This window comes from Micromesistius poutassou (assembly GCF_964030765.1).
Source record: "Micromesistius poutassou genome assembly, chromosome: 22".
Classification (NCBI taxonomy): Eukaryota; Metazoa; Chordata; class Actinopteri; order Gadiformes; family Gadidae; genus Micromesistius; species Micromesistius poutassou.
Window position 1 is genome coordinate 2,106,727 of NC_140292.1, and position 27,438 is coordinate 2,134,164.

At 46.1% G+C, this 27,438-nt stretch overlaps 3 protein-coding genes across 4 annotated transcripts; 1 reads left to right on the forward strand and 2 right to left on the reverse strand.

The window, feature by feature from the left end:
- Nucleotides 1-397: 397 nt before the first annotated feature.
- Nucleotides 398-3,169, reverse strand: slc35e3 (solute carrier family 35 member E3). The gene is made up of 7 exons (XM_084486297.1): nucleotides 2,446-3,169; nucleotides 1,965-2,075; nucleotides 1,666-1,725; nucleotides 1,439-1,537; nucleotides 1,274-1,356; nucleotides 908-992; nucleotides 398-701 (listed from the first exon to the last, which is right to left on the reverse strand). Exons 1-7 carry the CDS (start codon nucleotides 2,845-2,847, stop codon nucleotides 600-602), a joined length of 942 nt encoding a protein of 313 aa, XP_084342423.1. The 5' UTR covers nucleotides 2,848-3,169; the 3' UTR covers nucleotides 398-599.
- A 559-nt stretch (nucleotides 3,170-3,728) lies between these two features.
- nup107 (nucleoporin 107) lies at nucleotides 3,729-14,647 on the reverse strand. The gene is made up of 27 exons (XM_084486448.1): nucleotides 14,445-14,647; nucleotides 14,165-14,247; nucleotides 13,405-13,497; nucleotides 12,150-12,220; nucleotides 11,866-11,998; nucleotides 11,591-11,694; nucleotides 10,936-11,051; nucleotides 10,794-10,836; nucleotides 10,527-10,598; nucleotides 10,172-10,260; nucleotides 9,916-9,991; nucleotides 9,711-9,824; nucleotides 9,395-9,485; nucleotides 9,115-9,194; nucleotides 8,379-8,438; nucleotides 7,847-7,992; nucleotides 7,559-7,607; nucleotides 7,268-7,337; nucleotides 6,889-7,004; nucleotides 6,208-6,397; nucleotides 5,821-5,927; nucleotides 5,384-5,486; nucleotides 5,095-5,255; nucleotides 4,737-4,862; nucleotides 4,403-4,513; nucleotides 4,013-4,174; nucleotides 3,729-3,899 (listed from the first exon to the last, which is right to left on the reverse strand). The coding sequence occupies exons 1-27, from the start codon at nucleotides 14,450-14,452 to the stop codon at nucleotides 3,801-3,803; spliced, it is 2,673 nt and encodes an 890-aa protein (XP_084342574.1). The 5' UTR covers nucleotides 14,453-14,647; the 3' UTR covers nucleotides 3,729-3,800.
- Nucleotides 14,648-14,800: 153 nt separating this feature from the next.
- On the forward strand, nucleotides 14,801-22,599 carry dyrk2 (dual-specificity tyrosine-(Y)-phosphorylation regulated kinase 2). 2 transcript variants are annotated; one of them, XM_084486449.1, is made up of 7 exons: nucleotides 14,801-15,476; nucleotides 16,474-16,559; nucleotides 17,568-17,847; nucleotides 18,056-18,219; nucleotides 18,584-18,973; nucleotides 19,319-19,409; nucleotides 19,945-22,599. In XM_084486449.1, the coding sequence occupies exons 1-7, from the start codon at nucleotides 15,437-15,439 to the stop codon at nucleotides 20,622-20,624; spliced, it is 1,731 nt and encodes a 576-aa protein (XP_084342575.1). In that variant the 5' UTR covers nucleotides 14,801-15,436; the 3' UTR covers nucleotides 20,625-22,599. The 2 variants fall into 2 exon arrangements, with proteins under 2 accessions (XP_084342575.1, XP_084342576.1); XM_084486450.1 differs by having other exon boundaries at nucleotides 15,462-15,567.
- The last annotated feature ends 4,839 nt before the right edge of the window (nucleotides 22,600-27,438 follow it).

Below are 27,438 nucleotides of genomic sequence, written 5' to 3' on the forward strand. Positions count from 1 at the left end.
GGGGGGGGGGTTCCAATTGAGGGATATCAATTTTGGGTACATTTTTTGCAGATATTGCTTTGTCAAATTCTTCATCAGAGACAACAGAATAATTCTCCCTGCATTTGTCTCCTTCTTCCTATTCCTGCTGTTTATCCAGATGTTAGCTGCAGTGCTACAGGACGTAGCTGAGACCTCTGACAGTTTGTCATTCTGTAGGATAAGAATCAACAGGGACATATGGTGTGAGCAGGCCCAGTAGCTCAGCGAGACGTTTGTCATAACAGAGGGAGGAGCCATCGACCACAACACCTCCACTTATACATATATATAAAGCTCTTAAGTCGGACCTACAATATCTCTAATTATACCTCTCAATATTTCATACAAAGAATCTACATGCCCCCATAAGTGTCTGTAAAGTTTCTTTATTCAAAAAGGAAGATGGAAATAGAAGACATAGAAAAGTGAAGAGTACCAATCATATCGCTCGTCTTCAAGTTCATATTTAAAAAAATATAAAAAGAGCAGCCAGTAGCAGGGGATTGGTGGCTGGGCGAGCCTATGGCTTCTGAACCTGGCGGCTAGATGCCACCTCCTGCTCTGACAGCTGGGCGAGCCTATGGCCTTTGAGCCAGGCGGCTAGTCCCCGCCTCCTGCTCTGACAGTTTGAAGTGAGTGTAGCTCAGAATACCAGCCAGTGTACACAGCATGCCTAACACCTGGGGGGTGGGGGGGGGAGAGAGAGAGAGAGAGAGAGAGAGAGAGAGAGAGAGAGAGAGAGAGGCAGTTATTCATTTCATATTAAAAAAATCTGATAATTCTCATCTCAATCTACATGCAGTTTTTTTCTCTCACACCAGTTGAAGACTGGTTGTACTGGGCAGCTCCCAGTGTCCACCAGTGGGAAGAGTTTATCGGATCTCACCTGGTTTAATGACAGTGGGTCTTGGAAGAGTAAGTATCCTCCAATCAGAGTGATGCAGAATTTAAAGTGACCAAACATGTTGTATCTGGGAGGATAAACTCAGGAAAAAAAAATCCAGTGTTTAGCGGTTAGCCTAGCATCATGTTTAGCCGTTAGCCTAGCATCATGTTTAGCAGTAAAAATAGCATCCTGTTGTACGGTTGGCACACATTATGTTAAGCGCTTAGCCGAGCATCATGTTCAGCAGTAAGATTAGAATCATCTTTAGCGGTTAGCATAGCATCACGTCCAGAAGTTAGTGTAGCATCATATTCAGCGGTTAGCAAGGCATCATGTTCAGCTGTTAGCCTAGCATGTTGAGGATACGTAACGGCCGAGGTGTTCCCGATGATCCAGTAGATTGACAGGTTGACCAGGAAGGCCACCACACAGGACAGCATCACCATCACCTAGCAACCAAACAACACCATCACCCAGCGACCAAACCTGTCAGTGTCAGTCTGTCTGTCTGTGTCTGTCTGTGTTTCTCACCAGGACAGCAGGTGACCAGGGTCCCAGTAATCCTCCATCTCCGCTCAGCGGCTCAAACCAGGGGACCACTGCCCCGAGGAACACAGAGGACATGGGGGCCTGGAGAGAGAGAGACATCTTTATCTAGATCTATATGTAGACATAGATATATCTATATCTAGATATATGGTACTATATAAGCACTGCTATATACTAGTACTATAGTGTATACAGCAGTACTACATTACCTGGTAGTACAGCAACTGCATAGAGTTGACCTGGAGCTCCTTTTGTTTAGAGCCCACCCACTGAGAGAGAGAGAGAGAGAGAGAGAGAGAGAGAGAGAGAGAGAGAGAGAGAGAGAGAGAGAGAGAGAGAGAGAGAGATTAACTTTGCCAAAGCAGTTTTTAAAGGGAATTAAAGGAAAAATGACAATGTCCACTAAAATATAGCGTAGTATGAATGTGATCAGATAAAGTTATTCAGTTTAGATATAACTAAATAACTACATATACATTAGTTTATGACTAAGTTCTCTCTCTCTCACCACTTGGTAGAGCGAGGTCACCACGACTCCCAGCGAGGCGAAGATCATTCCTACTGCGTTGAAGCTGAGGTCATACAGAGAGTTCAGAGCCACGCCCACTGTGATGGGCACCTGGAGAGAGATAGAGAGAGACAGAGACACAGAGAGAGAGACAGAGACTATCACTAAACAGAGTTTAGCCCCACCACTGTAACAAAACTGGAAACTTTTTATTGCAGTATCATACTGGGTATCAATTACAGCACATTGTTGTATCAACATGTACATAATATTGGTGTGATCTAAATTACAGCAATTAGCTGGCAATTATTTGACTGGTTGCTGCTGTAAAGTCATAAATAATAAATCTCCCGTCATCTTAAAATTAAAAACAATTAGAAAATTTTCACAAAGCACAAGACGAAGTTAAGCAGCAAGGCATTCAGGTGAGCGAGTGAGTGATTGAGTGAGGTACTGATAGTGAGTGAGTGTGTGAGCCCACCAGGGTGAGCTTGATGCGGGTGGAGAAGCTCTTCTGGTAGAAGGCGGTCTGCAGCGCGATGATCACTGGGGTGGTCATGGCCTTGGCCAGCTGGTAGCTGCCGATCGAGTTGTTCTGCAGCGACAGGTTGGTGAACACAACGAAGCCGCAGAAGCTCAGGGACAGCCACACGATCTTCTGGGGCTGGAGGCTCTTGGGGGCGAACACGTCCATCTTCTGGCAGGCGTAGAGCCCCAGCCAGGTGGCCACGAAGTGCAGCAGGGTGAGCGTCATGTTGGGGAACCCGTAGTGGACGTAGATCCACTTGTTGAGGAAGACGATGCAGATGGAGGCCAGCAGGTTGACCAGCAGCCCGCCCGCCAGCCGCCTGTTGGCGGACAAGTCATGAAGACCGACCGGCATCTCGGTTCCAACGAGCGGAATTAGTTAAGTGAAGGAAAGTCGATCTGATGGAAACTCATTCAGACCCGCAGTCTACACCGGGAGCTGGCATTCTGGCTCCGCTGCCACGCAGCAGGAAGGCTTGGGACAAGGAGCCTTCTGTCCGCAGCCTCCCGGCCTCTGCGGCACGTCTCCCGGCCTCTGAGGCTCGTATCCCCGCCGCTCGGCACCGCGGCCTCGGTCCGTCCAGGGGTCGTGGCGTCAGGGCTTCGATCCCGGGAGTAGGGGGGTTAAATCCCGGCTGATAGGGAGCAGCGTTAGCGTCAGTTGGCCACTTACGGAGCAGCTCTGATCTCAAGTTGGAAAAACAAATCAAAGTATTGAATGCGACAGCGTCCCTGCTGGCCAGGAGGCAAAAAACCATCAACCATCTATTATTTAGTCATGAACACCGATTTAAAAGGCACAATATGTACGATTTCGGCATTCAAATTTGTAAAAACGACTAATTATACTATACGATGCTATATCTTTTATTTTCTTGTGTATCAACATAATCCCGAATGTTTCAGCGATTGCTCATTTCAGGGAAATCTGAACTTTTCAGATGGAAACGTGCCGAGGAAGTCAGAACTAGATAGCTATTTACTCATTTTTTTTTCATTCAATGTTTATATTGCTCACTCGTGATGGAACACGATTTTTCAGTCCAGTTGGGTTCACCCTCACCCATTCAGAGCAGGGTTCACCCACTCAGAGCAGGGTTCACCCTCACCCACTTACTGTTGAACAGTAATTATAAAAACATGTTGAACAGTAATTATAAAACATGTATTTATGCAATGGACCAGATTAAAAGATGATTTAAAAACAGCAGGAAACTATCCACTTCAAAAGATTCTTTAATCACAAATTAATTGACGTGTGTATCAGGGTGTGTGTCAGAGTGGGTCAGGGTGTGTATCAGAGTGTGTTCATGTGTATCCCAGGGCGTCCAGGCCACAGTCCAGAAGCATCAGAGACGACTCTCTGATCTTCTGAAGAAACCGCCTCAGATCCTCTTTAGAAAACACCTGCAGACAGACAGGTGAGACAGACAGATGATCAAAAAACAGGTGAGACAGGATCAGACGTGATCTGACAGACGATCAAGAAACAGGTGAGACAGACAGGTGGTCAGACAGACCTGGTGGAGGTGGTTGTGGGCGGCGGCCAGGACGTCGGCCAGCTGCAGCGCCTCCTGGTGGCGGGAGGAGGAGGTAAGGACGCTGAGGAGCAAGAAGCTGAGCCGCGGGATGCACAGCGAGCGCAGCAGCGCCATCTGAAGGCCGCGCTCACTCACTGTGCCCTGAGAGGAGAGACAGACACACACATATATATATATACACACACGCAAACCTCTGGGGTGTCAATCATCCATCCGTCAGCGAACACGAACACACACACACACACACACACACACACACACACACACACACACACACACACACACACACACACACACACACACACACACACACACACACACACACACACACACACACACACACACACACACACACACACACATACGTACCTCTGGGGTGTCAATCATCCATCCGTCAGCGAACAGCAGAACCTGGTAAACTCTCTCCTTCACCTCGTCCACCAACACCTGGAGACGGCCGCGCCACGCTGTGCACTCCACCTACACAATATATACATTATATACATAATATATAGATAGTACACATTATATACATTATACACCAGCACCTGGAGGCAACCATGTACATGACACACATAATATACTGTACATAATATCTACATTACACACATTAGATCCACCTGGAGCCTAGAACCAGCTGAAGACTGGGGGTACTGGGCAGCTCCCAGTAGGACCAGAAGAAGTGAAGTGTGTGTTGCTATACCTGGTACTCGTTCTCCCTCATCTCATTGGCTACTCTCTCTGTGAATTTAGCCTGGGAGGCAGGGACAGGCTTCTGAGGGGCGGAGCTACTGTGGCTGAACCAATCACTGAAGGCCTCGTGGGCTTCCTAGGAAACGAGGATTTAGGGAAGAAAACTATTAGACTGACAGGTGTGCAGACATACAGACAGGTGTGCTGACTTTTGACACACAGACAGGTGTGCAGACATACAGACAGGTGTGCTGACTTTTGACACACAGACAGGTGTGCAGACATACAGACAGGTGTGCTGACTTTTGACACACAGACAGGTGTGCAGACACACAGACAGGTGTGCAGACACACAGACAGGTGCTGACCAGGTAAGCCCGGATGCAGTGATGCTCCCGGATGGCGTTGAGGTCTTCGGCGGGAAGGGGCGTGTCCAGGTTAAGCCCCGCCCACTGGCGCTGCACCTCCTTCACCGAGTCCGCGGGGAGCTTGGAGAACACAGCTTTAGCCGCCTCGTGCTTCTGGACCGCTAGACAGGGAGACAGACAGGTGGTCAGACAGACATCATGGTGGTCAGACGGACAGGTGGTCAGACAGACAGGTAGAAGGACATCACGGTGGTCAGACGGACAGGTAGACAGGTAGTCAGGCGGGTACCTAGGAACCTCCTCATGATGGCGTTGGATTGTTTCAGGGCCTCAGCGCGGTGGGCGGAGTCAAACAGCAGCCAATCAATCACATCGATCTTCTTCTGGTCGTCCTATCACAGCACAGAACACAGTCACCTGCTGCTGGAGCCACGCCCCCTGTTGTAGTACTGTAGTAACAGTAGTAACAGTTCTTAGTATTACTATTAGTACTGTTACTACTATTAGTATTACTACTAGTATAACAGTAGTAACAGTACTAATACCAACAGTACTAATAGTAGTAGTAATACTATATACTAACAGTAGAAATATTAATACTCACTGTAGTAGTAGTAATACTAACTTTAGTAACTGTTAGATGGAGTCAACCTGCCTCACGTTGGAAACCCTGATATTGTACATCTGTAGTATTAATGTAGTACTATTGTAGTACTGTGGTAGTACCTGTGTGGTACTGGTGTCCAGGGTGTGTGTGTGAGGGGTGAACTCTGGTCCGTCTCTCTCCCTCACCGCCTCCACCACCAGCTGGGTTACCGCAGCAACATCTAGGCCTACACACACACACACACACACACACACACACACACACACACACACACACACACACACACACACACACACACACACACACACACACACACACACACACACACACACACACACACACACACACACACACACAGTACATGTCATAACAGTTATACATTCTATATATCAGGGTAGGAGATTTTGAATGTATGTGTGCTAGTTATGGAGCTACGATTCTTGCCAGCGTCTGTGATTATGTATGCGGTTGTTTTAATGCTTGTGTATAAGTACTAGTTGTCCTACCAGCATCGGCGGCGAGCTGCAGAGCTCTGCGCTGTAGCTCAGTCTGGCTGACACCCTCAAGATAGGAAGCATAGCGCTGCACCGCGAGCGCAGTCGGCAGCTGGCTAGCATAGCTCGCAATCAACTCTGACTGCTGCTCCTCAATCAGCAGCGTGATGTAAGACTGAAGCACAGCCACACACACCTCCTCCTAAAGACAAAACACAGTAATATATCACAGCCACCTCCTCCTAAAGACAAAACGCAGTTATATATCACAGCCACCTCCTCCTTAAGTCAAAACACAGTAATATATCACAGCCACCTCCTCCTTAAGTCAAACAGTTATATATCACAGCCACCTCCTCCTTAAGTCAAAACACAGTTATATATCACAGCCACCTCCTCCTAAAGACAAACAGTTATATATCACAGCCACCTCCTCCTAAAGACAAACAGTTATATATCACAGCCACCTCCTCCTTAAGTCAAAACAGTTATACAGTATATCACAGCCACCTCCTCCTAAAGACAAAACAGTTATATATCAAAGCCAACTCCTCCTAAAGACAAAACACAGTTATATATCACAGCCTATTAGTAGTATATGGTTTGTGGTATAATGTAAGTAGTATAATGTGTGTAGTGAGTAGGATAATGCATGTAGTATAATGTGTGTAGTGAGTGGTATAAGGTGTGTACCTTGAGTGCGATGCCTAGACTGCTGTAAAACAGCACCAGGTGAGTCATGAAGCGGAGCAGGTGAGAGGGGAGGGGCTTAGAGCTGCTCAACCAATCACTGAACTCGTCCATCAGACCTGGGAAGACAGGAAGTAGACTAAATCACACAGTGACCTCACCAATAATATACAGAATAATAATAAATATTAATATAAATGATATAGTAATATAATTGTATATAAAAGATTGTAAATATGAATATAGTTAATATAATAATGTATGATATAATGGTATGTAATATATTGTAAATATTAATATAGATTATATATTCATATGATATAATGAATATGAATATAATGGTATATAATATTAATATTGATATAGATTAAATAATATTTACCGTCCAGATCTCCTAGGATGACCAGCCTCTGGATGACGTGGTGATGTTCTCCGTGTTCCTCTAGAACCCTCTGGAACCACATTAAACATCATTACATACACATTAAACATACATTATACATCCAATATGTACACATTTCAACATCATTATATTTATTAAACATACATTATACATCCAATATGCACACATTAATATACATTATACATCATTATATACATTATACATCCAATATGTACACATTCAACATCATTATATACATTAAACATACACTTTACAATAGAGCACACGTACCTTTGAGTCTGTTGCCTGAAGCTCCATGAAGATCTTCTCCAGAGTCCAGCTAGAGGAAGATAACCCGTTTAGAACCAAGCTTAGAACCTGTTTAGTAGAACCCTAGCCTGAGAAGCTGTTTAGTATAACCCTAGACGGAGTAATACAAATAGTATTACCGTTATTAATAATAGTATGACTGGTAATAATAATAGTATGACAGTTACTAATGATAGTATTACTAGTAATAATAATAGTATTACTCGTCATAATAATAGTATTATAATAAGTAGTTTTAGTAGTACTTACTTGGCCTCTGTGAATTCTCTGGGCAGTGGTTCTTCCTCCTGATTGGCCAGGCCTGATGAGGTCACTTCCTGTTCAACCAGGGAGTCGACCAGCACTCTGAAGTACGCCCACACACAGTCCTCCCACGACTCACACACTGGGAGGAGCTGCACACACACACACACACACACACACACACACACACACACACACACACACACACACACACACACACACACACACACACACACACACACACACACACACACACACACACACACACACACACACACACACACACACAGTATCATTGATTGTGTAAAAAGTTGTAAATGATGTATTGATTATGTCTATATTTTTAGCATATTTTACTAGTGATTGTGTATAGTTCGGAATAGTATAGTTGTATAGTATATGATGATTTGATTATGTATATGATATATTGATCATATTGTATTGTTGATCATGTATACTTGCTTACATAATGTATTGATCATGTAGTTATTGATATATCATTTTGTACTATGTATATTATTGATAAGGTTGTGCTCACAGCCTTCAGATTTCCACTCAGAGCAGCGTAGATGGCTCGTTCATATCTGTCCAACTGCTCCTAAACACACCGGGAACACATAAGAGCGTTAAGTTGATTTACACATGAATTCACCATTATAGCATTATGATGAACATTATTAACACATGAATTCACCATCATAGCTGTGAGGTCCATTTCGAGCTAAGGTCCTTAAGGCGATGATTAAAGTAAAGCGTGGATGGATTGTTACGCACACTCTTGATATCTTGATTAAAAAATAATTTATTCAATCTTATAAAGTAACAAAAAACAAATCCAAGGCAGTTGTAAATAAGGTAAATAATGTAATCTTAACGAAAAAATATCTAACAAATAAGTTATATCGACAGTAGTGGTGTTAAACCACGCTACCCTCACTCATCGGCCACCTAGACATTTGGCCAACAACCTCTTTAACCTTTGACCTGTGACTTCAGCCATGACGTTTACAAACGTGAAAATAATATACAAAATACAAATAAGATAATAATGCAAAATCATTTTGTCATACCAAAAAATTCAAAATTCTAAATATATATAAATTCTGCAAAGAGTAAAAGGCGGCAAAACGGCTGTAACAATAGCATTATGATGAACATTATTAACACATGAATTCACCATCATAGAATTATGATGAAAATTATTCTCACATGATTTCACCATTATGATGGACATTATTAACCCATGAAATCATGACGTTAGTTTTCAGTCTTACCTCCTCAGAGAGAGACCAGCAGCAGAGCTTCCAGATCCTTCTGTTGGGGTTCCCTTCAACAGGAGTCAACCTGCCCACGCCTACACACACATACACGGTTAAATATGAGCTTGCTTCATGTACCCAAAGAAATCGTCCAAGCTCTTCAAGGTGTTAGCATGAAAGCAATCACATTCAGGGATTACACCATGGTCACTGCTTTTTAAAGTCATGGTAGAGGTCACCTGAGGTCATGTTGGAGTCAGAGGTTACCTAAGGGCGTGTTGGGGTCAGAGGTTACCTGAGGTCATGTTGGGGTCATGGTAGAGCTTCCAGCCCTCCAGGGTAGCTGCCCTCCAGGCCTGTCCACACCGCTTGCACAACCTCTGAGCCTACACACACACACACACACACACACACACACACACACACACACACACACACACACACACACACACACACACACACACACACACACACACACACACACACACACACACACACACACACACACACACACACAATGTCATGCCAGCTCTGATTGAGTCAGCAAGTTCTGCTCAACTAGGAGGTTCTCCTCTGACCAGGAGGTTCTCCTCTGGTCAGGAGGTCCTCACCTCCTCAGTCATGCCAGCCCTGATGAGGGTCAGCAGGTTCTTCAGCAGTCTGGTGTCGTCCTCTCGGTCCAGGTTGGCCAGTGGCCGCTGCTGTCTGAGGGGAGCGTCTGGGTCCTAGTGCCCCCACACAAGACAGGGTTAGACAACACACACACACCAGACAAACAATATTCTTCTAATGCTCTCATGAGTCTACAGGTCTCACCAGCTCCGTGACCAGCGGGATGGAGAGGCCCACAGACCCCGTCCTCCTCAGCTTCAGAGCATGGAGGGTGTTCTCCCTACACACACACACACACACACACACACACACACACACACACACACACACACACACACACACACACACACACACACACACACACACACACACACACACACACACACACAAAAAGGGTATTTACTGGGTATTATCAGGGTATACAGAGTCTTTACAGAGTTTTTGCTGGGTATTTACTCACCAACAGACATTCTTGGCGTAGAACTCAATGTTATCGGAGAAATCTCCAATCTGGTCCTTGGCAATACTCTCCAACCAATCAACAACCAGCTAGACACAAATTACCAATCAATAGCCAGCTAGACATAAAGAACCAATTAACAGCCAGCCAGACACAAAGAACCAATCAACAACCAGTTAGACACAAAGCAGGAAGCAGTCAGTAGTGTAGCGTGTAGTCACTAGTGTGTAGTCAGGAGTGTAGTGTGTAGTCTAGTTTGTAGTCAGTAGTGTCTAGTCAGGAGTGTAGTGTTGTGTGTAGTCATTCAGTACTGTTGTGTGTAGTCATTAGAGTGTAGTGTTTTGTCTAGTGTTACCTGGCCCTGCCTGATAACGGCGTCTCGTTGAAATAGTTGTTCCACCACCAGCTTCTCACTCTGACTGGCGACCTACACACACACACACACACACACACACACACACACACACACACACACACACACACACACACACACACACACACACACACACACACACACACACACACACACACACACACACACACACACACACACACACACACACACAGTTAGCGTCATAAATAAAGTTGTAACTGTAAATTTTTAAATAAGGTTGTAACTTACAGTCATGTCAATGTCCTCTTCTAATGCAGACTGAACTCTGTCCCTGTTACACACAGACACACACACACACACCAGAGTGAGATACAGACAGGTACTAAATAGACAGAGAGACAGGTAGCGAGACACACCGGCAGACGGGTACCTGTAGAGTGATGTCATCAGCCTCCAGGTGGAGCTCTCCTGTTGGAGGATCCAGCGGACCCCCGCCGTTCTGCTGGACGCCCCCGCCCGTAGCACTACCTTCTGCAGCACCTCCACCTGCGGGAGGGAGAGAGAGACTACTTAACCAAAACCGAAACATTATTGGTCTGTCATCTGGATCTATAACAGGCTGTATTCTGGATCTATAATGGTCTATCATCTTGATCTATAATGGTCTGTAATCTGGATCTCTAATGGGCCGTAAGAGACAATGGAAGCATCTAGTGATGTTAATGTGAAATGAATCTGTGAAATTTCTCCCCTGGATTGGGGAAGTAAAAGGTTAAATGAGTTAAACCACTGGATTATGTCACCACCAGCAGAACCGCAGACGACCTGCCAGCCACAGTGGCTAACCTAGCTCTACATATACACCTGTAGACCAGGTCAGACCTAGCTCTATATAAACACCTGTAGACCAGGTCAGACCTAGCTCTATATAAACACCTATAGACCAGGTCAGACCTAGCTCTATAAAACACCTGTAGACCAGGTCAGACCTAGCTCTATATAAACACCTGTAGACCAGGTCAGACCTAGCTCTATAAAACACCTGTAGACCAGATCAGACCCCCCCCCCCCCACCACACACATACCTTGTCCAGACAGAGGTTGTGATAGTCCTCCAGCAGGTCAAACACAGCAGAAGAAGAATGCTTCAGGAAGGCGGACAGGAAGTCAGAAAGGAGGCTGGAGGCAGCTGGAACACAGAAATAATACAGTATTACCACAGCAATACTGGGTGAAATGCTACAGTATAAACAGTTGAAGGCTTAACATTAAACAGACCAAGTTGACGTATTTTCCTTACCAGACTAAGTAGCCTTAAGTCTTTCCTTACCAGACTAAGTAGACTTAAGTCTTTGCTTACCAGACTCTCCGGGGTCATCTTCTCTGAGGAGGGCGGAGCTAACGTTGGTGATGTCATCAGTGAAGCTGTTGTCAACCCATCCCGACAGAGGGGAGGGGTCCAGACTGTTGGTCCAATCACTGTCATCCAAGTTCTACACACACACAACAAGGGGGGGGGGGGGGGGGGGTGTTATTGTGTGTGTGTGTGTGTGTGTGTGTGTGTGTGTGTGTGTGTGTGTGTGTGTGTGTGTGTGTGTGTGTGTGTGTGTGTGTGTGTGTGTGTGTGTGTGTGTGTGTACTAACTCGTGTGAAGCGCTGGGTTCTGTTTCCAGTTGTCATAATAGCCGAAACATCTGGATTTAGCCTTGGAGTCACTGAGAGACAGATAGGTAGCGACACAGACAGTTAGAGACACAGACAGGTAGAGACACAGACAGGTACCGAGAGACACCACATACAATCTTAGCATGAAAAAAGCAGAAGACTGGCACTCTCTATTGAGCCCCATTGTATCGAACATGGTTGCAGTTCGAATTTTACTAGAATATATTAGAATTCTACTGGGGGTGATCGCATGAGTGCAGATTGAATGGGGGTCTATGGGGCTAGACAGCTATGCATCTCTTTCACCTGGTTGTCGTTGAAATATCGCAGGTTTTACTGTAGATTCCGCAAGTTCAATATAGATTATAGTTCAAAAGTAGAATGAATGAGTATTTATGTCCTTTCGATTTCTTAGTTTGGGCCGTTGTTGGCCGTACATGCTAGCATTCTGCTAATGAATGCTGATTGGTCAGGGACGGACTTGCGACTGATTACGATCAGAGACCCCTCTTGATGGCATCTGAAGCTGAAGCAGAGTCAGAAACATTACCTTAAGGAGGACTTTCCGTCAAAGTTAATTGTTATATATTATATGTATATTATATATGCGGAAGTGCCAAAGTGACTCAGAACTTGCCGAAAAGCAGGACCTCTGGCAGTGACATCATCATCTTTTTGAACAGATTTTAGAACAGATAAGTGAACTTAAAAAATTCAATATTCGGCTGAGTGTATTATCTTAGCCCCCCCCTTTTGAATGTGACTTTGAAATTACTTGACAAAATATTACACCGTGAGAAAAGTGGAATTTGAGGGTGAAACCCCATCGACTCCCATTCATTCTGCACTCACCGGCGAGCGCCCTCGCATGGACAGAGATGTGTTACCGCAACCAGTTCAGAAACAGAGTCACCAGAGAGTGCCAGTTCTCTTCATCTCTCCTTCGTGACCACTACCTCAAGGAGTCGCTCCAAACAGAGTGACCACTACCTTCCTCAGAGGGTGTAGGGACAGTAAGGGTACATGGCTTTAGTTACCATGTAAACCTAAATTAAATCATGGACTAGCTATAGTTTGCTGGTAGCTAGATTATGTACTAGTCTAGTCTAGCTGTGAGCATTACTATGGCCTAGTCTCAGTTAGCCATTAGCTATCCTATGGACTAGTCTCAGCCATCCTACCCCTAACCCTAGGGACTAGCTGTCACTATCTGGTAACTTAGAAGGTTTCCTACCAGCTTGTCTGAACAGTGAGCCAGGAGTCCTCAGCAGGGGGCGGGCGGGCGTTACCATGGATACCCCGGGGCTCCCGTTGGTGGGGGACGGTACTGGGGCCAGTGCTAAGGAAAAGCCTGGTAGTCATGGTAACAAAAAGAAGCCACACATCTCTGTTCACTACAACCGGAGAAGTTTGCGTCTTTCCTGATCACCTCAGTCAAGGTACCCAGCGAGCTGAGGGGACACCAAAGGGTGACATAGAAACCCTGCACTCTGATTGGTCAGAGACACTCATCAGTAGCACCATCACTGCCCAGACCCAGCCTGTCTGGAACGGCTGCATCGGGAACCCCGTCCAATCAGCAGCATCCCTGGTCCGCTGTGGGACTCATCAAGATGACCTCACTGCAGTGTCATGCGGCGTCGCCATGACAACATCAATGGGTATTCTATCTATCTATCTGCAAATACTAAAGACTGACAGCTCGTACCAACAGTGGCGCAGAGTCAAGTCTCTAACGGTAGAGCCTTAACTAACCAGGTCAGACTAGATGGAGCTCCATGTAACCTAGTTTTGGGGTCATCAATTACCCAACACTAGCTTGTTAACTAGTGATAACCAGTCAGAGGATACTGGGCCTGTTAACTAGGGATAACCAGTCAGAGGATACTGGGCCTGTTAACCATCCTCTGACTGATTATCACTAGTTAATTACTAGTGATAACCAGTCAGAGGATACTGGGCCTGTTAACTACGGATAACCAGTCAAAGGATACTGGGTCTGCTGGTCAGCATCTTGCGGCGAGCGGCTCTGGTCACCGCCGTGTCCCGGACCACCGGAGACATGAGGTCACTTTGCCTACACACACACACACACACACACACACACACACACACACACACACACACACACACACACACACACACACACACACACACACACACACACACACACACACACAGAGAACTTGGTGTAAACAAAAGTAGGAACTATATACGTTATAGGAGTAATATCTAAGTTATGGGAGTAATGTATTGATGAAGCAGACAACGAACCAGTCCATGTTCAGTTCCCGCTCCACGAGGCGTCCAGCCAATCAGGGACCAGTAAACACGAGCCTCCAAACCTCCAGTAGATCAGGAGATAAGAGAGATAAGAGAGATGAGCTATGTTTGAGTTGAACGGTTTAGTCTCTGAACTCAGTTTAAACGAGTGAGTTTAAATGTGTAACATATCAGCGGGCTGCTGAAGCCCTTCTTCGGGGGCACGGCGGTATGAGGCGGCTGCGTCAGGATCTCCGCGGACGGCGGCGCCCCTGCTGGTGAGACAGGGCATCTCCCCCTGGTGGTGAGACAGGGCACCGCCCCCTGGTGGTGAGACGGGGCACCGCCCCCTGGAGGTGAGACGGGGCACCGCCCCCTGCTGGTGAGACAGGACATCGCACCATCATAGGCTTATTTGCTTTATACTTATATATAATGTAATAAACACAATAATAACCATAGAGCATGTATAGGTATATTGTGATAACGTGTTGACATGCTTTATATTCAGAGGTTTGGTGTACATGTGGGGAATATTGCAGTCGATGTTTATAACATGCTTGTATATTTATCTAATAACTTGGTAATAACATGTTTATATACTGTGATATCAACAGTTAGTATTAAGATGCTCAAATATGGTGACATGACCAGTCAGTATTAATATGATTAAACGTGAGGACATGAACAGAAAAGAGGACGTTTGTTTTGTTGATCCTCCAGTCGGAAGCCCCGCCCTACGTCCCGTCTTCTCGAGCTGCCGGCCGCCTCGCCTCGTATCCCCGCAATGGCTTCTCCTCGGACCCGCAGCACCCACCGGAGGACCGGCCCAGCACCCACCGGAGGACCGGGCCAGGCCACGCACTGAGCCGATGATCGGAGCACCGGGCCGGAGAGACAGAGAGCCACGGGAGGAGCGAGAGGAAGAAGAGGAGTGGATGTAAGGAAGAGGAAGAGGAGGAGGAATCGAGTCTATTTCTGTCCAGAGGAGAGCAGCGGCCGCCATGTTGACCAAGAAGCCCAGCGCCTCGGTCCTCCCGACGGGTGAGATCCCCGGCCCGCGGCCCTCAGAGCCCGGCCGGCCTGTCCGCGACCTCCCGCTGAAGGGACATCGGCCCGACCAGAGTGTACCATAGTATAGTACAATAACTACATTCGGTTATATTCTATTAATACTGGAACAAGTGCAGCTCTATATAGAAGTGACAACCCTAGGCTTTTGTTATAGGGTTTATATACTGTGTATTATTGGTTCTGTATAGAGCTAGATGTTATTTTACAGTGTATATGTTGTGTATTGTATACTGTCTGTTCTACATAGAGCTAGATGTTATGTTACATGTAGTGTCATCTATACTGTCATTTCTATGTAGATCTAGATGTTGTTATATGCAGTGTATTATCAGCTGAATATAGAGCTAGATGTAATAGAACTCGGAGGGACAGTCAGCTGCATATAGAGCTAGATGTTATAGATCTAGGGAGGCAGTCAGCTGTATATAGAGCTAGATGATATAGAATGAGGATAAACTGTCAGTTGTCTATAGAGCTAGATGGTATAGAACTAGGAGGGACATTCAGCTGTATATAGAGCTAGATGTTATTGAATGAGGAGAAACTGTCAGTTATATATAGAGCTAGATGTTATAGAACTAGGAGGGACAGTCAGCTGAATATAGAGCTAGATGCTTTAGAATGAGGAGAAACCGATAGTTGGATATAGAGCTAGAAGGCGTAAGGAGGAGGAGATTGATGTAGCGGTTTTCTGATTGATCTAATCCGATTGATATTGTCAGCCATCTGACAGTTGATGGCTGCTGACCAGATAATTCAGGACATACCCGTCTAGGCTAAGCCGGCTAGGCTAGGCTAAGTAGTCTTCATGTTCAATCTGTTGTCAGTCCTGTTAAGCCAGTTGAACCACTCCCATCCAATCACGACACGGCCCGCTCCGTTAGTGGGTAGGGGTTGATTAGGGTTAGTTATGTTTAGGTAGTGCGTCTGTGTGTAGTGTCTGTCTAACTGCCTGTCTATCTTTCAGGTAAAGGTGGTGAGACAGGTCATCTCCAGCGTGGAGCAACATCCAGTCAGACAGGATCTCCCCTCTCCCTACCCCCCCTCCCTACGGTACACACAGACACACACACACACACACACACACACACACACATACACACACTCTCTTACTTAGCATGAGGCTACTTTTAGCCCTCTGCTGTCTAAACACATTCTGACAGCTGAGAGCTCAGTCAACCAAAACCAGCTAAACACTCTGCTAACCAGTCTGCTAGCTCTCTGCTGACCAGTTTGCTAGCTGCCTGCTGATCAGTCTGCTAGCTACTGCTAGCTGCCTGATAATAAGTCTGCCAGCTACAGCTAGCACTCTGCTAACAACTCTGCTAGCTGCCTGCTAATCCGTCTGCTAGCTACTGCTAACAACTCTGCTAGCTCTCTTCTTACCACTCTGCTAGCTGTCTGATAACCTCCCTGCTAGCTACGGGTAGCTCTCTGCTAGCTACTATTTCTCTGATAGCCTCCCTGTTAGCTTGAGCTAGCCATCCTACTAATTCTCTGCTAGCTGTGTCTGTGTGTGTGTGAGTGAGTGTCTAACAGGTGTAGGTTGAGGGGTAGGTCATGATGACGGACAGAAATAGGATACGAGTACTACTGCTTAATTAGGTTACACAAGCACACACACACACACATACATACAAACATACATTTTCTACATACAGTATAAAGCTCAAAGTGCTTACGGTATGCTAACAGAGACCTAGCTTGCAGTGCTTACGGTATGCTAACAGAGCTAGCTCAAAGTGCTTATCATTTGTGAACGGAAACGCTTACAATATGTTAACAGAGAGCTAGCTCAAAGGGCTTATGGTATGCTAACAGAGACCTAGCTCCCAGTGCTTACAGTATGCTAACAGAGACCTAGCTCCCAGTGCTAATGGTGAACGCTTCCCCAGTGCTAAGGGAATGCTAACAGAGCTAGCTGAAAGTGCTAACAGTATGCTAATTGAGAGTGCTTCCCCTGTGCTGAGGGTATGCTAACAGAGAGCTAGCTGAAATTGCTAACGGTATGCAATTGGAGAGCGCTTCCCCAGTGCTAAGGGTATGCTAACATGTATGCAGGGTGGTCCAAAGGCAGCCATGTCAGACCAGCTCTACGAGGAGAACAGCAACAAGCGACAGGTTCTCACATCACAACCCAATGGACTGGCTGCTCTGACATCACGGCCCGAGCGCCAATCATCTTCAGATCCCGCCCACGCTCGGCAGGGCAGTGGGGCAACCGTCAAATCAGCCGACAGCAAGAGCAAGGCTCCGCCCCTCAGCCCAGAGCAGGCCATGAGGCAATTCATGTCCAAGCTGTCGGCCTTTGAGCACCATGAGGTGTTCAACTACCCCGAAGGTAGGATGAAAGGGTGAGGGTGACGGGTATAGGGGTGGGGGTGAAAGGGGTGAGAGGGAAGGGGTGCATGGGTGAGGATGAAGGGTTAAGGGTGGAGGGGTGAGGGGGAAGGGGTGCGTATATTCTCTCTCCAGTGTAGTTCATCACTGTATTCTCTCTCCACTGTATTCTCTCTCCAGTGTTGTTCATCAATGTATTATCCCTCCAGTGTATTTCATTGGACCGGGTGCTAAGAAGCGTGCAGGGGTGATGGGCGGAGCCAACAACAGCGGCTACGATGACGACCAGGGCTCCTACATCCACGTCCCCCATGACCACGTGGCGTACCGCTACGAGGTCCTCAAGGTCATTGGGAAGGGCAGCTTCGGACAGGTACTGCAGCCTGACCAGCGCTCACTACTGGGTTTTACTTTACTAGTGCTGATATTATAACCTTACTAGTACTTATAGAGAATTACACTATAACTAATAAGAGTATTACACTAGTATTAATAGAGTATAACACTAGTACTAACAGAGTATTACCTGACCAGTACTAACAGAGTATTACCTGACCAGTACTAACAGAGAGTTAATAGCAGTATTATCTTACTACCTTACTAGTGCTAGTAGTACCTTACTAGCACTAGTACTAACAGTCTCGCCTTACTAGTACTAATAGAGTATTACACCAGTACTAACAGAGGGTAATAGCAGTATTACCTGACTAGTACTAACAGCAGTCTCACCTGTGCAGGTGGTCAAGGTGTTCGACCATAAGTGCCATGCCCACGTGGCGCTGAAGATGGTGCGTAACGAGAAGCGGTTCCACCGCCAGGCGGCGGAGGAGATCCGCATCCTGGAGCACCTCCGCAAGCAGGACCACGACTCGACCATGAACGTCATCCACATGCTGGAGCACTTCACCTTCAGGAACCACATCTGCATGACCTTCGAGCTGCTGAGCATGAACCTGTACGAGCTCATCAAGAAGAACAAGTTCCAGGGCTTCAGCCTGCCGCTGGTCAGGAAGTTTGCCCACTCTATCCTGCAGTGTCTAGACTCACTGCACCGGAACCACATCATCCACTGCGACCTGAAGCCTGAGAACATCCTACTGAAACAGCAGGGCCGCAGTGGCATCAAGGTACGCCCTCCTCCTGCATCACAATCTTTTATGACCTACCTCCTGTATCAATGGCCTTTATCACTGTCCTTTATCACCTACCTCCTGTATCACTGTCCTTTATCACTTTCCTGTATCCATCATCCTGTATCATTATCTTCTTATGTTAGCATCAGAACATTAGTTAGCATATGTGTAGTAGCACTGCTGGATAGACATGTTAAAACAGGTGTATTAGTATAAGACTAAAGGTCACATCTGAAGAGACCGTGAGCTTATCATAGGAGAGCATGTGTCATCATATTCTTGTGTGAACCGATATCGGCTCCATCATCATCAGAATCAATCTGCTCTATCTCCATCCAGGTGATTGATTTTGGCTCAAGCTGTTACGAACACCAGAGAGTTTACACCTACATCCAGTCCAGGTTTTACCGCGCTCCAGAAGTCATTCTGGGTAAGAGCGACCTTCGCCCTGTTGTCTGTACTGAACGGTCTGTAAATGTTTTGCTAGTCAGTTAGCTGCTCTGCTGTAGCATTAAGCTTGCCAGTTAGCTAGTGTTTTGTAGCTTATGATACCAATACTAATACCAGTTCTAGTTTAGCCTATGCAAACATACCTGCACCCGTACTAGTCTAGCGTATGTGAACATATTAGTACTGGTACTACTTTCTATTTGAACATATTAGTACTGGTCCTAGTTCCTGGTACTAGTTAGTGACCCACTGTGTGTGTGTGTGTGTGTGAGACAGAACAGTATTGGTACTAGTTCCTATATTAGTACTGGTTCCTGGTCCTAGTAGTGACCCCCTGTGTGTATTAATGGTACTAGTTCCTTGACCTAGTTCCTATATTAGTAGTGGTCCTAGTTCCTGGTACTAAGTACTAGTTGCTGGTACTAGCCATGGTACTAGTTCCTGGTACTACTTGCTGGTCCTAGTGCTAGTTCCTGGTCCTAGTTGCTGGTCCCATTTACCCCTGTGTGTTGCAGGCTCCCGCTACGGAATGCCCATCGACATGTGGTCGCTGGGCTGCATCCTGGCGGAGCTGCTGACCGGGTACCCCCTGCTGCCTGGGGAGGATGAGGCCGACCAGCTGGCCTGCATCATGGAGCTGCTGGGAATGCCCGCCCAGAAGCTGCTGGATGCCTCCAAGAGGGCCAAGAACTTTGTGTCGTCCAAGGGCTACCCGCGCTATTGCGTGGTGAGCACGCTCGCGGATGGCTCGGCCTCGCTCGGCGCTGGCCGCTCGCGGCGGGGTAAGGCCCGTGGCCCGCCCGCCAGCAAGGACTGGAGCGTTGCCCTGAGGGGCTGCGATGACCCCCTCTTCCTGGACTTCCTGAAGCAGTGCCTGGAATGGGACCCAGCCGCCCGCATGAGCCCCAGCCAGGCCCTGAGACACCCCTGGCTCCGGAGACGCCTCCCCCGGCCCCCCACCACCACCTCCTCCTCCACCACCTCCTCCTCCACCAAGAGGAGCACAGACAGCACCGTCACCTCTGTCTCCAAGCTGACCCCCTCCACCTCCACCCTCTCCTCCTCCTCTAAGACCATAGCTCCCTCCTCCTCCACCCTCTCCTCCTCCTCTAAGACCAGAACTAACCTAGCCGTCATCACAGACGCTAACGGCAACATTCAGCCCAGGACAGTCCTGCCCAAACTGGTGAGCTGAGGGCGGAGCCAACGGGAGGCGGAGCATCAGGGAGTGAGTGGAGGTGTGTTTACCTGTCGGGGGATATCCTACAAGAACAGCTTTCAGGCTGCTAGCCTGGTGAGCCTGTTAGCCTGTTAGCCTGGGCTATATGGAACCACCGTTAGCCTGTTAGGACACCACACTGCACTGTAGCTCAGTGTAACACACACACACACCCACAATTTAACTAAGATATATTTGGTGCTGATGAAGGGAACACTATTTTTATGTTTTCAGCAGCGATACACACACCATCTGAGATGAACTGTTGAGAAGCTAGCAGTGTTGTGCTAGCTTGAAGCTGCTCGTGTTGTGCCTGTTAACCGACTGTTAGCCAGTTAAGAAGGGAAAAGCCAACAAGTTACTGTTGGTTAGTTATTTTTACTACCTGTTTTTACTTTACCTGGTGGCTAATTGATCTGTTAGCTATAACTTTTAGCTACCAACTAACTAGCTTTTAGCCATCCCGTGACAGTTGGCCGATAGCCGATATGATTGGCAGTTAGACGTAAAGCACAACACTGCCTACCGAGCACAGGGCTCCGCCCACCGAGCACAGGGCTCCACCCACCTGAAGACCTCCTTTAGACATGCCCACCTGGTAGGCCATACCATCGCCTGATAGGACGAAACCATCAACAAGAGGTGAATGCTCTGCATCAGGTCCTAAGAGGATTCAGCCACCAATAGCTGGTGAACCCCTGGTGAACCAGATAGCTGGTGATCCCTGGTGAACCCAGGTAGCTTGTGGACCAGGTAGCTGGTGAACCCCTGGTGAACCCAGGTAGCTGGTGAACCCCAGGTAGCCGGTGAACCAGGTAGCTGGTGAACCCTGGTGAACCCAAGGTAGCTGGTGAACTCCTGGTGAACCAGGTAGCTGGTGAAGCCCAGGTAGCTGGTGAACCCTGATGCACCCAAGGTAGCTGGTGAAGCCCAGGTAGCTGGTGAACCCAGGTAGCTGGTCAACCCCAGGTAGCTGGTCAACCCCAGGTAGCTGGTCAACCCCAGGTAGCTGGTTAACCCCAGGTAGCAGCCTTTATTCAGGTCCTCAGCCTCAAACCTCCCAAAGAAATGTAGGACTTGTAGGACTTTGTGTTCGCTCTCGGCTAGCACCACGTATGATGTGAAAATAATGAGAATATGAAAACATGTCTGCTAGCAGAGTAACGTGATGGATGCCACGATGCCTATGATCTTACATTCCACTGGAGACTACATCTAATCCCAGCTCATCATCTAGCTCTAGATCATCAAGACCCAGTCCTAGCTAGGTCTGGGTCTACTGACCCCCAAGCCAGTAGACAGGTTAGACTACAGATAGGTAAAGAAATAAATGTATAGACAGGTAAAGATATAGACAGGTAAAGACAGATGGGTGAAGACAGACTGGTGAAGACAGACTGGTGGAGACAGACAGGAAAGACATAGACAGGTAAAGACAGACGGGTGAAGAAAGACAGGTGAAGACAGACCAGTGGAGACAGGCGAGTGAAGACAGACGGATGAATGCTGCAGGTGAAGAGGGGTCGAGGTAGACCACCTCTAGGTGGGCCGGGGGTCTCAGACCCTCCAGGGACCCCTGGTAGACTGACGAACACCACTGGTGTTAAGATGAAGAATAAAAACGACCCTCAGTTCTCCACATCCTGATTGGAGGTCAGGTGTGTGTGTTTGTTGTGTTTGTGTGCGAGCGAGTCTGCGAGAGATGACTCTGAAGTCTGTCATCTTTATCTCTAGAAATAGAACCATCAAAACAAACTGCCATGAGGACGCCTCAAACACAGTTGCTATGACGATGGGGTGGGACCTCCTGTTGAGAAGGATATCATGTGACCTGTGACCCCAGCCTATGACATCATGAATGCAGATTATTAAAATATTTAAGTTTGGATTCAGACCTTAGTATTTTTGTTTGTATATGAATGAATAAATATTCTGACAAATTTTAGCTATGTACAGGCTGTGACTTGTAATCATTATGTCACCAAAACACACACACACACACACACACACACACACACACACACACACACACACACACACACACACACACACACACACACACACACACACACACACACACACGCACACACCCCCCCCCCCCCCACACACACACACACACACACACACCCCTCAGATTACACCAATCTGTGATCGACAAACTGATTTGGTCTCCCTGGTAGCTAAGGGCTGTAACAGCAGCTTTAGCGACAGGATTAGCAAGATCTGGAGCTAATTATAGTAGATTTACAAACAGATACTCAGGAGAGCTCAACAACAATCATGCTAATGATATATCTAAATATATAAGATAGCTAATACACCGCATGGAAGCAATACTATGGTTTCATGTGTGTGTAGGCGGGGGGCGCCGCCGTCTGCTGGCAGCCTTTGGGAACTGCAGCAATCTACCGGCTTTCGATCTTTCACCTCCAGCGGAGGTTGAGAAACGTGGATATATAAACGTTACTCGTTTTTAATACATGTGAATTCAGTTACGTATTCATTCAACATAATGTATTCATAGCCTTTACCGGACCCATATTACTATATAGCACTGCTATATCATATATGTTTTATTTTTTGTGTGTTTTGTTTTTATTTTTAAATACTCACTGCGGCACGATAACGACATAATTTGTGTACAACTCATGTCAGTTAACTAGCCAGCAGGCAAAACTCACCAGTCATCTCCTTCATACTGGTCTTCACAAACACTCAGTCAAGGCCTGACCTGTACTGGTTTAACTTTCCCATCCCTCTGGACACTGGTCCTCTCTACCAAAGGGACGTGATGGCGGCTCTGTGGTCAACGTCAACGGTCAGTCATCGACGGTTTGACTTTCGTGCAGCGGTAACCATTTCCATGGTAACAGCGAGCTCCACCAATCAAAGACTTCGTGTTAAACATTAAGATTGTGTAGTGTAGTGTAGTGCTTTTAAATTACATCGCGAATACAATTTTAAAACTTTTCTTTAACTTGTGGCTTCTACAGAATGTTATGATATTTTAGTCCAGGAAAGGCCGCCGAGACAGGATCGCTTTTAACTCACTTTATTTGGTTAAGGTTATTGGTCTATTGTCTATCGTCTATGAAACAAAAGGAGAGGGATCGTATATAACACGCGTGGAGCGTCTCTAAGCTTTACATCTAATCGATACGCCGCCCAAGAGATTCTCCTTCTAAAATGGCGGAGTCCGAGTTAAATAGCCAGGTAGAGGTGGGCGTGTTCTGTGGCTTTAAAAGCCCGCCCCCTTTCATCTATGTATGATCAGCTTATGTTATGTTTACTCAGTATTGTGGCTATGGGAGAATATTATGGCTGAAATATGTTACAAGAAGCATATCGTTTCATTGTTTCACAATATCTTGGCTCATGGTAAGTATACCTTGGATGTTTACGACATTATGGCTTTTAATCAAATACCTCACTGAATAACAACCTGATTTTCACACGTTTTTTTCCACAAAGGGCATACATGTATGATACAGGACACATGGTTCGGCTTTTTTTTTTATTCATAGTGGGTTTAACAGTAATAGAATATTCTGATATATGATATAAAGTGACCAGACGTCCGAGATCAAAACTGGGAACATAATCCCCTTTTCGGGGATTATGTTCCCAGTTTTGATCTCGGGAAAACAGAGACTTTTAAAGTTTGACTAGCAATCTGAAATAGAAAACCTAATGTTGTGTCTTCAAAAACAAAACGGGGACCGGGGAGTCTTTTCTGTATTTAGCCAGGGACAGGCAACCAAAAACGAGGATGTCTGGTCACCCAATGATATGGGATGTAGGCTATGATAGGTATTTTGCAAATCACAAACTATAAATATGATAGAGAAGCAGAAACAGATAGGGGCAGTAAAGTCAGCTATTTTAATAAGTTGAAGAAACAGTATATTATTAGGATATATATATACACACACACTGTACATAGCCTATAAACAATATATGAATACATATCTATATAAACACATGAAAGTTTTTGTGAGCTTTTATAAGCTAAAACCCGAGGTCTGTTGCCAAACTCGCCTTTCTTGAACTGCAGAAAGGGAGCATGAGAAATAATAAATTCTGCAAAACAGTCCTCTTTTAAGTCCCGCCTCCGAGGCTCCAGTTCCCTCGGTCAAATGTCTATGGGAAATATCATGCGGTTTTTGAATGATCGTACAACAAACTCTGTAGGTGGCGAAGAAGTAAAAGCTGCGTCACGTTTTGAACTACACACTTTTTCCATCTAGTTTCGACTGGGTTTTTGGATTGTCGATGCCGTTAAAGTAGTAAGAGGTCTATGTGGTGCAGCCTTAACTTGTTAAACACTGACACAACCAATGACAACAAGTCAGAATGATGGTTGTCGATGCCAAACTGTGTCTCCTCCTAAAAAGTAATCCCCCGAGCCCTGTTTGCGATGGTCCACCGATTTGAGGCCAGCAGCCAATGAGGCGTCTACTCTTTGTTATGTCTATGCCCCTACGGGGTGTGTGTTAATCATAAAACATAATATAACATTAGAGTAATTGTTTTCTATTAAGTACCTTCAAATTCACCTTACAACTCTTTTCTTAATGAGCTCTGGCCTGTCTAACCTCTTTGATAATCAATAGCCTGTTGACAGTAGTTTCAATTAACCTTTGACCCCTGTGAACTCTATTCCAGTAGCATCCCTTCTGTCACCATGGAAACAGAATATGGGGGTGTTCCATCCGGCCTCCTGACACACACACACACACACACACACACACACACACACACACACACACACACACACACACACACACACACACACACACACACACACCAGAACCAGTAAAAAACAGATCAGAAGAAGTATAAACCAGATGATCAGAACCAGCTTAGGGCAGGGGAACAGAACCAGTTTAAAGCAGGTGAACAGAACCAGTTCAGAGCAAGTAAACAGAACCAGTTTGGAGCAGGTGACGTGGACCAGATCCCGGCTGACCTGGTTGAAGTTTTCATGACTCATGTTCCTCCAGAGCTCTGAACTGACTTCAGAGAAACCACGTCAACCCCGCGACCTCATGACCTACTAAACTGGATTAGGGTTCACCTCAGCGTGTGAGTGTGTGTGTGTGTGTGTGTGTGTGTGTGTGTGTGTGTGTGTGTGTGTGTGTGTGTGTGTGTGTGTGTGTGTGTGTGTGTGTTACACTGACTAGCCCTAACCAATACTTACTACCACAAACAAACCCTTAAAAATAAATAACTAAAACAAACTTAATGTAACTAGCACCAATTACCCCTAACTTACACCAACACTAACTTATCCTAAAAGTAATCAACAATTATCAACATTGACTAACCTGAAAAAACACATTAATCCTAAAAAACACATTAATCCTAGCGAACCCTGACCCAGGTCATTAAGGAGCAGGTAGGGGTTAGATAGTACAGAGACAGGTCATTAAGGAGCAGGTAGGGGTAAGACAGTAAAGAGACATCGGACCTCATTTCCAAGTGAGCCAGCCTTTGCTCCGGTGTAACAACCAATTCACTACAGCAGAACGTAAACAGAGAAGCGCACTCCAGGTAATATCAGGTCGCTGCCGTAGCCTGCTTCCAACTACAGGGATTATAAACTAAATGCAATGCGATGCAACATTATTCTATCAACACACACACATTTACATAGATAGTCGGGCGTTATAATTGGTTTGCCTCGGGTGTACTGTGCAGTGGGTAAAACAGTTTTTATTGGCAGGCTAGCAGTTTCCCTCGACTTGCGCTAGCCTAGCACAAGCGATTTCTGCAACTAGAAGGACTGAATGAAAAGTATTGAACAGTCTCCAATGATAAATAACACACTGGCTCACTTGGAAATTAGGTCCGATGTCCAAAATTCCAACTACCCCTTTAAGGAGCAGGAAGGGGTTAGACAGTCCAGAAACAGGTCATTAAGGAGCAGGGGTTTGACAGAAAAGAGACAGGTCATTAAGGAGCAGGGGTTTGACAGAAAAGAGACAGGTCATTAAGGAGCAGGTAGGGGTTAGACAGTACAGAGACAGGACATTAAGGAGCAGGTTTTCCTCCACAAGAAATGTAAAGGCTGTAAAATAAGTTGAATGAAAATTTTATCACACACACACACACACACACACATATATGTTCACAGATTTCTGTGATTTACCCTGAAAAATATATGACCTAGACAAACACAGGCACAGAGCACACACACATATACTGGCTTCCATGTGTGTGTGTGTGTGTGTGTGTGTTTGTGTGTGTGTGTGTGTGTGTGTGTGTGTGTGTGTGTGCTCCGACTCATATGATGACATGGGTTAGAAAAGGCCAAATACTTTGGAAGTTCAATACAGGAAGTATTTTATAAAGGAAGTTAAGGAAGTAGTTAATTTGAAACTTCAGCAGAGGAATTTTAGTAGATCATGTCTCGACATGATCTCGACATGATCCCCCCCCCCCCCCCCCCCACACACACACACACATTCATTTCCTTTACTGTAATTAACAGAAAATAGAGCAAACAGAGTGTGTGTGAGGGTGCCCTAGATTTGAGTGACAGGGGGCGGGACACGTGGTCTCTCCTTTGACAATAAAAAGAGCAGAGAGTTGAAGGTACTTCAGTGAAAGGGTTAGTGTACTCCAGTGAAAGGGTTAGTGTACTGCAGTGAACGGGTTAGTGTACTCCAGTGAAAGGGTTAGTGTACTCCAGTGAACCATTAATCCAGTGAAGGGGTTAGTGTACCGCAGTGAACGGGTGAATCCAGTGAACGGGTTAGTGTACTGCAGTGAACGGGTGTATCCGGTG

Coding starts and splice junctions, on each gene's coding strand:
- slc35e3 (XM_084486297.1), bottom strand. CDS start 2,847: ATGCCGGTCGGTCTTCATGACTTGTCCGCCAACAGGCGGCTGGCGGGC. Junction 2,076..2,445: donor CCCGCATCAAGCTCACCCTG/GTGGGCTCACAC, acceptor ATCTCTCTCCAG/GTGCCCATCACAGTGGGCGT. Junction 1,726..1,964: donor TGACCTCGCTCTACCAAGTG/GTGAGAGAGAGA, acceptor TCTCTCTCTCAG/TGGGTGGGCTCTAAACAAAA.
- nup107 (XM_084486448.1), bottom strand. Junction 5,928..6,207: donor GCAGCTCGCCGCCGATGCTG/GTAGGACAACTA, acceptor GTGTGTGTGTAG/GCCTAGATGTTGCTGCGGTA. Junction 4,863..5,094: donor ACTGCATCCGGGCTTACCTG/GTCAGCACCTGT, acceptor CTCGTTTCCTAG/GAAGCCCACGAGGCCTTCAG.
- dyrk2 (XM_084486449.1), top strand. CDS start 15,437: ATGTTGACCAAGAAGCCCAGCGCCTCGGTCCTCCCGACGG. Junction 15,477..16,473: donor CGCCTCGGTCCTCCCGACGG/GTGAGATCCCCG, acceptor TCTATCTTTCAG/GTAAAGGTGGTGAGACAGGT. Junction 18,974..19,318: donor AGGGCCGCAGTGGCATCAAG/GTACGCCCTCCT, acceptor ATCTCCATCCAG/GTGATTGATTTTGGCTCAAG.